The following is a 15,181-nucleotide window of genomic DNA, read 5'->3' on the forward strand; positions in this document are numbered from 1 at the left end:
CTTCTTCCCACTCTTGAAGAAGTATCTATTAAATACCTTGTGTGCACAAAGCTCTGTTATTCCCGGAGACTGAGGATTGTGAAAATTTGAAAATGTTTCTAACCGTAAGTTATTGAAAGATTTTTCTCCTTACTGCATGGTCAAGTGAAAAATTATCATGTTCCCCCCAATCTTGTACATACAGTAAGAAAAGTATACTGATATTTTTTTTAAAAGTTAAGAAGGCAAACATATTTTCATTTTTAAAATAAAAATCTGTGTAAAGACACTAATCACATAAAATGCTAGATTAAAGGAGACTGAAAATGATAATTAAGATCTTCTAAGAAATAAATCTCTTCACAAAATAAATCTTTAAAGCAGTTATCATAGTCAAAGCATAAATGCCTTCAATTAATTTATCCATCCCCTAGTCTGAACAGTTCAAAATAAAATGCTATACCTTTTAGAGCATCCTTATATATGGAGATAAATAGTCTGAAGATGTCCTTAGGAATAGTATCTTCATTTGGCAAACATAACAATAGAATAATAATTTCTGCCTGTCCCAAGCCATGCAATCCATTGGTTGAGAAGTACCAATATTTGTCTGAGGAATCTTAAGTGATAAAAGCATACAACTATAAATGTCAACTTCTATTAATAAAGAAAACTAAATATAATTGTCCTTTGCACGAAGCACAATTTTTCAAATTCCTTATTTTTCCAGAGTTCTCCTCACAAAAACTTCAAATTGAATTGTATAATAGCATTAATGTAAAAAAGAGAAAGGATGAAAGATTATTTTATGGAGTCAATTAATAAATAATACTAAAATAAAAGATACACTAATATGCTGAAATGTAGTGGGTAAGAATCAGGTTAGTTCCAAACAGAATGAAAAGCTGAGAGGTGCCTTGTTGAGTAACTGAAGATTATTTATTAATAAGGATTCTTTACTTCCTTACTTTAAATTAGGTCACATGTCATTTACTTTAAAACTGTCTTTATTACTACTAAATCAGGGCTCTTGCTTATCTCAGTTACCAAATTTCAATTTATCTAAAAGCTATATGAAATACAATTAATTATATCATGAGCATCAAAATACAGCTCAGCTATGAGCCCATGACCTTAACACAGGACTGACTGAGGGATACTAGTAAAAATCTATAAATTTGTATTTCAAGTCCCACTGAATATAAATTTGCAAAATTTATTTATATTCATATTTGGCTAAAAAAATATCCAGTGTTGCTTAGTTTTCATGATTACCAGTCAAAATCTAACCTGAAGATGTAATTAACTCAAAAATCCTGCTTATCAATTAGCAAAGAAAGATTAATTATTACTTACAAAATACTAACTTGACATTCACAAGTAGATTAGCATTTAGGACAAATGTAACAGGATGAAAACCTTCGCCTTCAAGAAGCAAAATGATCTGCTCATGAGATGGGTGTTCTTCTACTACAGGCACTAAATCATGAAAATGACATAATTAGAATAAATATGACTTCCTGTTAAATATGCTTGCAATGAAAAAAACAATTATAAATCCACCAATGGTTTGAGCAAATTTACAAAGAAAAACAAATACATTTTGTAAAATTAATCAACATCCTGGACAACTGTTATATACTTATTTTTACTTTTCTATTTATACAAAGATATTAATACTATAATACATATAAATCCTAATGTCATATATAATATATATGCAAATAAGTTGATCAAACAGCATATTTATACAATTTTAACACCTTTAAAATTTTAAAACATTTTTTTGTAAAGTAGATTCCAGTTTGCTGGCAACTCCAATTACAAATTCTGAAATTTACTACTCTGTGAAAGTGGTCTAGACCCAAGTTGCACATACTGCTTGTTGACATATGCCCTATATTAGCATCAAGTGGCAAAAAAAAAAAAAAAGATCTTGACAGTCAATAGGAAAATATGCATGGCATGCAAGAACAGGGCTTGAGGTATTTTTGTCACTATAGCCAGGTTCATGAAATAGCTCCTACTGGCAGAAAGAGATCCTAAGCTCCATTCCCCTCCCTACATTCTCATGCACAGAGCATAATCACTTCATGTTGCAGGATGCAGCATAATGTATCCTAGGGAACCACTGAGGTCGGAGCTAGCTAGCCACAGGATCTTCAGCTTCGAAAAGACCTTAAAGATCATCTAGGTTCTCTTCTTCTATAAGGAAACTGAGGCCCAAAGAGATTATACAACATGCTTCAATCATACACATATTAAGTAGAAGAGAAACTAATATTCCTAGCTTTGTCATCCAATCCAATACTCTTTTCTTCAGACACTATGTTCCTTTAAAAAAATGATATGGAGTCAAAACTCTAGTACAATGGAAATATTGTCAGGGCTAAAAGTCTGTGAGTTTCTCTATTGTATTGCACTTCTTGCCTCACTCTAAATTAAGGAGTTAGATAAATGAATCATACTCAATTCATCTCAAAAGTTCAGATCTTTTTAGAATTTGTTTTTATATAATAAGACTTTATATAAACTAGAGTTACCAAGCCATAGTACATATTTCAACCAAATTGTCTAAGTTTAAAATAATGCATTTTATACAACACTGACACAATTTATCAGTACAACCTTTAAAAAAACAACAACAAAAGCCTGTTTTTAAAATTTAAATAACTGCTATCCTACCTGGTCCTTTTTCTCCAGATGCAACCAGAAGAGGGGGCAAGCTGTCCTCATCATCAGGCAGAAGGCTGATCTTACTGCAAACATTCTTGTCAATGCCACACAACAACCTGTAGTCTGAAACACCAGCACCAGGTAAACTGCTGTTAACTAAGATGCCAGTAGGACCAGATGGTTCCTCAATTTCTGCAAAAACCTCATCATCTGGCATAAAAGAGCCAGAAGTGGATAACACCTCAGTTCCTGTGCTTATGGGCAGTTTTTCTACAATTGGAACCTGAGAAATAGGACTCTGAATGATCTCGTTTCTTGTAATATCTATCTCATTGTTCGGTTGTTCCACTGTAGTAGAATGGGCATGATCCACTGTGTTTACCGTCTGTAAAATATAGAATAAAAAACAAATCAGTTCATATTCTCTGTTGAACTGTGAAATGTTGATCTCTGTAGCCAAATATATCTTTTTAATAAAAACAAATAAAACCACAATGGGCTCAGAAATTCTTCAGAAGCCAAATTTCCCAAGAAAAAGTACTATTTTGCTTCTTTAAATTCAGGAAGGAGCATCAGGTTTAGCTTTACTGTATGCTCAGGGTACATATTCATGACTTTAATTTTATAGACTGGAAAGAGGAAGAAAGGAGAACTCCAAGATCCTGTACCATATCACACAGTAAGCAAGCTTAGTTCATCTTAAGGTTCTCCTTCTCACGACAGCCAAAAAAGCTTTGGGTAAGCAAAGGAGAGAAAAAGGGGGGGGAAATAGGGAGGAGAGTGGCTAGGAAGCAGAGCGGTAAACATGGTCCACAATAGTAACCACCTAGAATAGACTACACTTAAACTCTGCTTCAATAAAGCCCCTTTCTTTAGATTGGTCAAACCTGAGTCAATATTAAATGAGAATCATTTATAAACTCAAGTAATACTTACTATTTAGTATTTAGAACTTTCATTTTGTTAAAATATCAATTTTGTTAAAATATTACTAAAAAACATACTTTTGGTAATTATGCCATTTGTAAAATCTAGCTCATGGACTCAGACAAATAGCATATGGTATATGTGAACTTGAACAGAGCATTATACATATCCATGTTGTCTAATGTATGTACCCAGGACAAGCCAGGTAACTGGCACAGAGTAGATGCTCAATAAATATGTTTAATGAATAAAAACACTGCTACTTCAAGTATTACTACTTGCTTCTATGAGTATTTAGCTACTTTACAAAGAGAGTCCTTGGGCTGGGATTCTGTACTATGTATCTTCTATTTAACACTTAGCACAGTTGTGTCAATGCTAACAAATACCGCCATCAGATACTTTACTAAATGTTTGAAAATAATTAAACAAATATTAGTCTAAATCTCAGTTCTATTTCACTATGCCAGTTATTCTCAAACTGTGGTCTGGGGATCCCTGGGGTTCCCAAAACCCTTTCAGGGAGTTAGTGAGGTCCTGGAATTTTATTCATATAATTTAACCATAACAACGTATCATAACAGACTGAATATAGAAGATGTGAGAATCTGTCTTCTATTAAGCCAGACATTAAGCCAAAAATGCAAAATAATGTTGTTCCTCTCACTAAACATTTGTTTTGGAAATTTTTCATAAAAATATTATTTCTATTAATATAATGAGTTTATTTGTAATTTTTAAAATACAGTAATTATCAATAGGTGTAACCCACATAACTTATAGTTCTTTGGCGTGCTCAATAACTTTTAAGAGCCATAAAGAGGCATTGAGAACAAAATGTTTGAGAATCACTGCCTTAAAATGACATTGAAAAAGGTAAAATCTAAACTATATTCACTACATCATATATTTCTCACTTTAGGAAGCTTGTAACATTTAAAGTAAGTACTCCAGGGCCGGCTGAGTGGTGCGTTGGTTAAGAGTTGGCTTGGGACGCCAGCTCTGAGCAGCAGGGTCCCAGTTCGGATCCCACATGAGGGCCAGTGATGCTGCGCCCTCTACAGCTAAGATGGTGAACAACAGCTCGACCTGGAGCTGGGCTGCCGTGAGTCGCCAGCGATGACGTAGGCTGCAGACCCTGCTGTAGTGGGCTGCTGTGAGCTACTGTTTGAGTGGCTGGCAGCCAACATGAGTGGCCAGCAGCTGGCATGAGCGGCCATCTAATGGCCAGTGAGTAACTGCCTCACCCGGGAAGAGCACAATGATCGTAATACCAGCATGGGCCAGTGAAGCGACGTCCTCCAAAACTGGACTGAAGAACAAAAGGACAGCAACTTGTCTGTTCCCCTCCCCATTCCCCAATAAAATCTTAAAAAAATAAAAAAATAAATAAAAAAAGTACTCTAATAATCACACAAGGAATTACATACAAAATAAAATTTTATTAAATTAACAAGTCATTCTTTAGATTCCTTACCAAGGGCAGATCTGGTACGACAGGGCTTAGAAAGTCTTCAGAACATCTTTTACTTCCAGTTGATAACTTTGCTGTATCTGCAACTTCACCATTGGGCAATAAACCATCTGCAAACCATACTCTCTTCTGTTCTTTGGAGGATAATCCTAGATTCAGTTTAAAAAGGAAAGCATTTTTAACTTGGCAATATTGCAATGATTTAATACAAAATGGGTCAGGAAATATTTTCAAAAGCTTTTGCTATCCATTGTCAAGCTTTTCATTCTCAGGGTTGCAAAGACCTAGAGAAATGTCCTTATGGGATTCATCTACCCAGAGTGGAAGTCTTTTTCTAATTCATACAAAGGCAGGATGACACTGGGAATCACATACTCAGAAAAGAAGTGGACAGGACAGGTTGCATCTTAAAGACAGAGGGGTCAGGTTTAAAACCTATATTATTAAAATTAAGTTTGTGAGTATGGAGTGGAGACTGAATAAAATTTAGAGACTAAGGCACAGGAGGGAAAAATGGACTAGACCAGAGCATGGCAGATCAGCAAAGAAAAACATATGAAGAACAGAAAGAGGCATAAAACATCTAAAAAAACAAACAGGATCACTTGTGCATCACGGGTCATTTCTTACTTTTAACTTATTTAACTAGAGAAGTGTAATATATTTTATTCTTATAATGTAGATATTAAACTTTATTAATATTTATTAGTATTTTCCTCCCATATTTAGAGGAATTAACTAGATATCAGCATTGTATTTGTTCTCTTTTCTTATAAAGCATCTACAGAGGCAGGTTATAAAAACTGCTGCCAGAGGACTTTAAACAATGTAAAAATAAAAAAGATCAATATCTACCTTCAGAACATAATACCGATTACACTGAAAAAAACCAGAATCGTATACGATTTTTGCAATATGGGTATACATATTAAATAAGGTATCTTTCTTGTATCTGCAGTTATTTTATAATGTAATAATTTAGGACACAATATAACAGAATATGTAAATATTTTTAAAAGCAAATTTATTCATCTTTAGAGCTATAACATACAACCATATATATTGATTCTCCTTATTTAAGTTATAATGACAAATGGAAAGTAGCTATTAGGTGAGAGATAAAGTCTAAAATAATTGCCAGAAGTATCTAAATTTGCCGTTACCTGAGTTACAGTTCTTTTCTAGCATGTTATAAACTAATAGTTTATGTTTAAAAATGTGCATGGGCTTATAAAAAAGAATTATATCTTGCCATTTGCGACAACATGAATGGACCTAAAGAGTATTATGCTTAGTGAAATAAGTCAGACAGAGAAAGACAAATACTATATGATTTCACATATATGTGTAATCTAAAAAACAAAATAAATGCACAAACAAAACAGAAACAAATTCATAGATACAGAGAACAAATTGATGGTTGCCAGACGGCAGGGGTTGGGGGTATGGGTGAAAAAAGTGAAGGGATTGAGAAGTACAAATAGCCATTTATAAAAATAGTCACAGGGATGTAAAGTACAGCACAGGAAATATAGTCAAGAATATTGTAATAACTATGTATGGTGTCAGATGGGTATTAGACTTATCAGGGTGATAACTTTTTAAGTTATATAAATGTCTAATCACTATGTTGTACACCTGAAACTAATATAATATCGTATATGTCAATGGTAATTGAAAAATTAAAAAAAAAATTTTAATACACATGAGCTTGACTCAAGATCCTAAACTACAACAGGTTGTAAAAGAAACAGAGAGCCCAAAGATATAAAAAAACATTTTTTACTGTGGTAAAATATACATTCAAAAACAGACTTTTAAGGAAAGGCAGATATGCCAGTTATTTGCCTACTGTCTCTCAAACCCAAATCTACTCTTCTCCATGGTCTGTCTTTGATGCGAGACTAGAAGTCTGGAAAGTGCAACTCCCAGACTCCCTTGCTGGTTGGCTCTAGTCAGGTTCCACCAATGGCAGGCACTGGTGGGCAAGTAGAAAGTGGGAAGAGAAGGAATTCTTTGTTTCTAATTCCTGCCAGGATTCTTGAAGCAGCCGCACCACCAGGTACAGCTGCATGTCCCTTGCGTTTCAGTCGTACTCCTTTACATCAACCCTGGAACACTCCTCAGTCATCTGAACACTCACCCTATAGGCCCCTTGATGGTTCCAGCATTTGCCTCTTGGTGTCCTCCAGAAGTCACAGCACCAGCCACAGGGTACCCCAAACCCTGAATTCCAGGTCTGAGAACCAGGCACTTCCTGATGGTCTGTGCTAGCTCCAGTATCAGTGCCTCTCACTTTTCATTCCCTTGGCCCTGAGGTGGCAGTTGCTTCCTGCGGTTACTCATCTCTGAGTCCCTTTTGCTCTTCCCACCTTCTAACCCACATGCATAACCAGTTCCCTGTATTAAATTCCTTCTGATATCTAGTCTGGTTTCTCTTTCCTCACCAGACCTTGTCACCACTAGAAAATTTCTGTTTTAATAATTTATCTTTAGTCTAAGATACAGCATTTTCCTTTATTTACCTTCAACACTTGGTTGTTTAAGTGCTGAGATTGGTAAAGTTGTGGGTGAAGGTATACTGGACGTTTGCGTCTCCTGAAGAGGCTGGATGGTGGCACATTCATCAGAATGATTAGATTTAAGATTAGAACCAGTTGGGCTCATCATCCTTTCAAACGCATGAGCTATAAAGGGGGGGGAAAATAACATTAAAATCTCAGATGTTTTTGAACTTCAAAGTAATGGTATATATTCTATTTTTCAAGTTGTAAGAAGAAATCAATGGCTTAGCAAGAAAAAGAAGTGGCATTTGACAAAGATAATGTCTTTACTAAACTTGGGAGCACTCCAGTTCAGTATAAACTACCCATTCATTATTTCAATATTATATTTAGCTTATGTTTGGTATCTACTATAGGAAATTATTGTTACTTAACATGACTATTTTTGCCCTGCACCCCTAGAGTCTATTTCTAACATAGTTCAGAGTGATTCTTTTAAGACATAAATCACATCACACTGTTTCTGTTTAAAATTCTTTAATTATTTCCCAACTGGAGTGAAAATTTAGGTTGTTACAATGGCTCACAAGACCCCAAGGGGCTGCATCCCGACCTCCTCTGCCTTCCCAAACACTGTCTGACCTCATCTCCTACTACAATTGCTCATGATCCAGCCACCCAGGCCTCCCTGTTTTTCAACACATCAAGAAGCACTCTCCTAGCTTAGGGTCTTTGCTCTTATTTGTTCCCTCTTCCTGGAATGTTCTTCCCATAGATACTCAACAGTTTTATTCTCTTACCTCCTTCAAGTTTCTGCTCCTGAGATATTATCATTAAGCCTTACTCTGACCACCTTATAAAAATACTACCTCTTGCCACCAATCTGTTACTATCTACTCCTCTTGTTTTCTTTTATTTTCAATTAGGATTTTACCATCTGATATTCTCTTTACTTACTGTCCATCCATTTCTCCCACATTAGTGAACTCCATGAGAACAGGAAGTCTATTTTGTTCTCAGCTGGAACTCCAAAATGCAGAATAATGCTTGAATATTGCTGAATGATTTTTCATCCAAATAACACGGAATAGCACTGGCAGATTTCCCTTCAGCATATCTCCAAATTGATCTGCTATAAACGCCTCCACTACTATAATAGCCTTCCCGAAGTAAGACTAAATGTTAGCACTCCCACAAAATGGCTTCCACTAACCAAGTGAAATCCAAACATCTTCCTTGGGGTTTCAAAATAATTTCCAACTTCCCCTAATCAACTTAACGGCACTCACACATGTGCTTCCTTGACACTTACAATCTCATCAACACCTTCTCATTATCCACAATCTCTATTCAAACTATTTTTTTCTTTGACTCCTTCATGGAAAGTGTCTCACAACCCTTAAGCCATCTTTCTTCTCTTATGTAATAACATTAAATGATCTTCCATTTTCAACCCTAAAGTAGATGTTAAAATAACTTTTAATTATGTTTTCTTGTGGTGTGTAAATTAAGGACAAAGAGAACCATAAATGAAATTATATTCTGTAAAGTATCAACATAGAATAAAAAATAAATCCATTTGAAAATATTTTCTTTGATAAATAAACTCAATACCCTACTGAGCCTCTTTAATGACTATCTATCTTCTCCCCTTCTGGATTCTTACAGAGTATGTTTTAATGTTCACCTAAAAATCTGACCTATCAACTCAAATGTTTCAAACCTTCATGGCTGTTTTATACTTATTTAACTGGGGAGAGCTCATTTTGTGGGAGCTTGCTTTAATATTTCTGAATTCTTGCAGGCTGCCTTGGTTAACAGCACCAGCAGTGGTCTTCTAGGCTATAGAAACGTTTAGGATAAAACAAAACAACTACAAGTACTTAAACTAAACTCTTCATAAACAATGGTGGTAACATGGAAATATAAAAAGATTTACACTCTATTATCTTCCAGGACAGAGGTCAACAGCAGGTAGTAAAGCAGCTTACCTCAGGCTAACAGACTCACATCAGAGCTTTTTGGAGGACTGCTGAAAAAATTTATCTTCATTCAAAAGAGAAAAACAAATTATTATCAGGTATTTATTCACCTGGCTACCAGGAAGCAGTGCCTGAGCTAGTGCACAGGCCTGGTCTTAAAAAGTCCCAAGTAATATTTGCTGGGAATTAAACTGACAACAAATCTTTGAAAACGTCGTCAAGAAGTACGCAAAAGAACAAACGTGTATTTGAGGGGAAAAAAACACAAAACACACACACACACACACAACTGTGAGAACTCATAAATAAGACCACCAAGATTACTGCTGATAATAGCTAGGGAGCCAGGGAAACAATGGGAATCACATACAAACAAAATGCTAAAAATGAGAAGGGGAAAAAAATATGAGACAAAAATGGGCAAAAAGCGTGGCAGTCCTATACATCTATCTATAAAATCATAGATATTACTACCTTATCTTTATTCTCATTTTACATTGCAACTTTCTAAAGGAAGGGAACTATTATCTGTGCTATTACTATTTAAGATTGAATACTATTTACTGGTAGGTAATCTATGAATGTTTAGATTTAAATGATGATGATGACAATGATGGCAAAAACAATAGGCAGATGAAATGCAGCATTTAGGGACTTGGTACCTGTTAAAAGTTAATGAACTGCCACTCCAGAAACTGAATGCTTCCTCCCCAGACTGGTAGTATTAATTGTGACAGTGGAACAAAAAGAAGAGAAACCAAGCCTTGGGATGTCCCACCTAAGCCAGATAAGTCAACACTAGGTCCTCGCCTTAAGAAAATAAAGAAGTTTATCTTTGTCACAATCCAATTGTTTTTAAAATGTATTCAATTACTTAAAGAAAATATGTCAGGTTACTACTCACCTTTACTAATGGTCTCATAGCAGACCACACATACTCTTGCTTCCTTTTCTAGATACTGCAGTTTACACTTCCTATTACAACAGACACCACAAAATACCTATAAAGAATAAAATATCAAATTTGATTCTGTTTCAAGCATACTTATACCTACTGGAGGTAGGGGGAGGGGAGGCCCAAAATCTCATTAACCAAAAATCATTTTTTTCTGATTATATAATTTTTTTAATCACTATAATCATAGACAGTTATTGAAATTTTTTTTTTTACTTGAACGAGGTTTCTGCAATTTAAAATTGTATCTGACAAGGAAATTACTTCAAATCCATTCTGTTCACTGGAAGGGAATAAAATTTTCTTTAATGAATAAGTTCAAAATTTAAAACGCTTTCTGTAGTTCTTTATTCAAAACTTTTAAAAGTACAATATTATTAGTTTTCTATACGAGTAGGGTTGATCTGACACCAACATATTACTGAAAAATGCTGACTAAAAAATACAATTTTATTTTTATAGCCAACTCTTGGGAGTTTATAGACTCGCAAGGCAGTAAGACTGCAAATAAGGTCAGCTTCAGTGTTCTGAACCCCGTGCACGGCAATCTGCTTTTCTGTGTCTGTTTCCGTGAGTACAGGCCACAACACTAGCTGCAGTGTGGTCTTGAAATTAAGTACTCAAGGACAAAGGGGGATTTGGCTGAATTTGGAATATCTGATATGTTAATGTTAGACTGGTAAGGACACGCATTCTTAGAAATCACAAAAACTAGTAATCAGTGTTCCTCATTTCCCAGCACAGTATGTAAAACACACGACAATGTGACACTTATTCAACTTCTCACCCGATCTGTAAAATGACAATGCTATATATATTTCCATATAGGTGAAACATGGTCATTTTAAATTAACTGAATCTTTTACATTAAATTTCTGTCACATTAAATTTCATTTAAAATGTCTCAAAAGAACAAGACTTAAAGATTTGTATAACTTACTTTCCCACATGCTCGGCAGTGGTGCCGCCGTTTTGTAAAAGTAAATTTGGCTTGGCAGTTCATACAGTTTGGAGCTTCTGAATCAGGAACCCAAGTAGGTTGTTTCTGGCCCAAAACTAGGCCTTCTTTGCAAGTGTTGGCAGGTAGAGATTCTTCATTTGTAGTTAGATGACTGGATCCACCTTCAAAATTGCTTTCTATGTCAATGTAATTCGAGTTGAAGCTAACCTGAGGGTCGCTTGTAGTATCTGCAGTACAAGTGTTTGGATCAATGGTATTTGTTATGCTGGGGTCACTTTCAGGCATATCTGGAACATCCAGCTTATTTGGTTCCTTGGAACTCCTTGTTCTTGATGGAACGTTAAATAACTGCTTAGGTCTGGCTCCTCCAACATGAACAGATTGACTGTTACTATCAGAGACTGATAATTCATTCGTCATCTCAGATTTATTGCTAGATAACCCTTGTTCAGTTGGAATTGTACATTTTTCCCCTAAAGAAAGGCCACTGTTTTCTGTTGTATTCTGTTTATCAACTGTTTCACATATCATATTAATACCAGGACTTTCCCCAGTAGCTCCTGCTTCATCACTGAAATATGTATTACTGACGTTTCCATCATCCAGGCCTTTCAAATCTACCTGACTCATTTCAGGTTTTGAGTCATTTACGTTTTCTTCCAATGACTCTACATTACTGGTCTGAAGATACTGTTCACTCAGAAAGGCATCCAGTTCGGCATCACTAACTAGTATGCCACTTTTCGTGCCTTCATCAATATTAAAGTAACCTAAGTCTTGCCCATCCGTATCGTTGTTTGAAAAAGTGAGACCTTCATAATGATCAGGAGGCTCTGGAGCATTAGCACCAGAAAGCTTCATTTGAGATTCTGCAGCTATAGAAGAACCGGTGTTATCAGAGTAATCCAAAGAGTCAACTCTGATTACTGTCTGGTCAGGATCTACCTTTCTATCTCCCATCTTTTCAGTTAATGGCTGATGAAGTACGCTTTCACATTTTTCCTGTTTCAAAAGATCAGTCTCCTTCAATGGTTCCCCACCTAGGTTAACACTCTTTTGTATTTCTTCATGCACAGTCACTGCTTCTTGCATATTATCTTTATATTCATTCTGAGGTAAACAATCGTCATGCACTTTAGTTTCATTTAATGATCCACACAAAGACCCAGGCACTGGAAGACAGGACAGTGAGGAGTATACAGCTTCACTCGAAACATGTGAAGTTGAAGGGAAATCTTGCATTACATCTTTATCATCTTTAAGATCTAAATTTCTTGAGTCTTCTTTTGCAGACTGTTTTATACATACAGCAGTCCTATCCTCTTGAAAGGAGAAGTCAGGTAATTTGAAATTTTCATCTCTTGAATTTGAATCATTTAAACATAAACCTTCGTTTTTTGGAAGATTGCAAGCCAAAGCATTTGGGCTGCCTCTTTCTTTTAAACGTTCTGTGGCAGCTGTGACTGCCATGTGTACCTCCTCTTCTTCCACACAGCCATCAGCTTTTACTAATTCGCATGGCTGGTTCTTGTGTTGTGGGTTGTCTTTGGCATCAAACGTTTTGGAATTTTGTTGAGTCAAGGCAGATGGCATATTCAAATCAACAAATGGTTCTAGCTGATTACAGATCTTTATATCCTTTAAATTTTCTTTTCCACTATAATTACATGAATCTGAAACTACTGTATCTACATTTATATCCAATTCTCTAGTTCCACAGATTTCTCTATTTGGTAATTCAGAGTGGACATCTTTCTGGTCCTCCCTGACAGTATTATTACCATGGTCTGTTGAAGAAACACAAACAGTTTCTGACACTGAAGACAAATCCAATCCAACCAAAGAGTCTGTACTAGACTTAAAATCATCTGGCAATAATTTTTTAATATCTTCTTCATTATTAGTTACATGAACTAAGTTACCCATGTCACTTATCAGGTCACAGACAGGTTTACTACATCGTCCCATATATAAAGGCTGGATTTCATCTGAGGCGCCACCATCCACAGAAGAAAGGAGATCAAGTCCTGTTACATTTTTTTCATTTTGTATAGAAGTTAGTCCCTCATGTGCTTTTTCGTTCACTGAAATCTGATTTGTTTCATAGCATGTTTCTGATGAGGCACAATAATTAATGCACTGTTGATCCTTTGGTAGCGGTGAAGTTAATTGTGAAGGAGCCAACTCTGAAGAAACCGAACAGTTAGAATCATATGCATTTTGTGCATCTTGGAGATAATCTTGTTCATCTAATTAAAATAGAGATACAACGTTATTCAGGAGAACCAAATCAAAATTATTACAAAGATGTTATGTTTTCTAAGACTTCCAAGCTAACCTTTTTTTTTNTTCTGGAAAGTTATTTGTCATATTAAGAAATGTTCACATAACATAATTCAATAATTTTCCTTCTGGAAATTATACGAAGGTATTCCAAAATACAAAGATTTATATGGAAAAACATTAAGGAAAGTAAACAAGGCACCCAAAACACCAATGTCTTTCATATACAAATTCAATTATACTTTGTATCACATTTATTTGTTTATGGGTGTTTCCTCTGTGCAGTGCATTATGCTGGCAGTTGTAAAGATTATAAAGATGGATAATCATGACTTTTACCATGAAGTTCACAATCCACAGTGTCATTCTTTTATTTACTAGCATAAATAGTTGAGAGGTTGCTATAATAAAATAAGATTACAAGATCTTTGTGTTGATTCTGGATCAATTAAATTTTCTGTGATTTGTTGAGTGGAATAAAGAAGAAATCTACACATCAAAGGCAGTGTCAAAAGAGTACTTGGAAAAGTTTGAGTAATAATTACTGAAAAATTCCACATATTATCTTTAACTTCTAAAGACCCAATTTATAACTGAATGGTTTCTGGACTTGAGGAAATCATCCCAATTGTAACATATCTGGCCAATTTATTCCCTAGACTAAATAGTCATTGCTTGGATCATCAGCAGTTTATTATTTTGAAAGGTAACCAGAATCTAGATGATTTTAAGAGGCTTAAATTCCACAGTAATATGAACTTCCAAAGCTGTTTTCATAAGTAATCTGAGTGGAGAGAATACCAGAAGCAAATGAAAATAACTATTACAATTATTCATTTGTTCATGGATGGTCTTTATACTAACAAGCAATTTTAGAACTAGGGCTTTATTGCTCCAAAACACAGAATGTGATCTGGAACTATTAGTTAACCATTAGTATGTAAGTGCTACATAACCATGTTAAAACATTCACGTTATGAGAAAAAGGGCAACGTCTTTTTAAAAAACTATCTGCTGGCCAGGGCCAGTTAGATCAGCTATTTGGAGCAATGTCACTAATGAAGAAATGGTTATAGTTTCGGTGACCATGAAAGCTAGTTTTTTTAATGCATAAAAAGGTTTAGAAGGAATCCACTAAAATGTTAACTGTGATTATCTTTCAAAGGTGATATTATGAGTGATTTCTCCTCCTTTCTAGTTTTCCATATTTTCCAAGTTATTTACAATAACATATTACTTTAATAATCCAAGAGGGAAAAATGGAACATTTTCTTCTAAAACAAGTATTGCTAAATTCATAATCGAGTCAATTAATTACCTTACATTCATTATCCAATCTCTGCATACAGTATATTTATTGCAAGACTGTGAGTCATAAGAGAGAAATAACTTGTGTCTGGTACTGTCTTAGAGGTGGCAACAAGGTACAGTCATTCCCAG

General features: G+C 35.1%; 1 protein-coding gene across 2 annotated transcripts in view; it reads right to left on the reverse strand.

Moving 5' to 3' along the window:
* The window catches only part of ZFYVE16 (zinc finger FYVE-type containing 16), a 43,474-nt gene that overhangs the window by 16,751 nt on the left and 11,542 nt on the right, over window positions 1-15,181 (reverse strand). For both annotated transcript variants that reach the window (XM_019634810.1, XM_019634809.1), the window contains exons 3-9: window positions 11,438-13,707; window positions 10,447-10,543; window positions 7,582-7,743; window positions 5,060-5,205; window positions 2,665-3,040; window positions 1,336-1,458; window positions 443-598 (exon numbers count right to left, since the gene is read on the reverse strand). In XM_019634810.1, coding sequence (XP_019490355.1) covers window positions 443-598; window positions 1,336-1,458; window positions 2,665-3,040; window positions 5,060-5,205; window positions 7,582-7,743; window positions 10,447-10,543; window positions 11,438-13,707 — 3,330 coding nt within the window. The remainder of the gene's footprint in view (window positions 1-442; window positions 599-1,335; window positions 1,459-2,664; window positions 3,041-5,059; window positions 5,206-7,581; window positions 7,744-10,446; window positions 10,544-11,437; window positions 13,708-15,181) is intronic.

The sequence above is a fragment of the Hipposideros armiger genome, unplaced genomic scaffold (genome assembly GCF_001890085.2).
Source record: "Hipposideros armiger isolate ML-2016 unplaced genomic scaffold, ASM189008v1 scaffold_1966, whole genome shotgun sequence".
Lineage (NCBI taxonomy): Eukaryota > Metazoa > Chordata > Mammalia > Chiroptera > Hipposideridae > Hipposideros > Hipposideros armiger.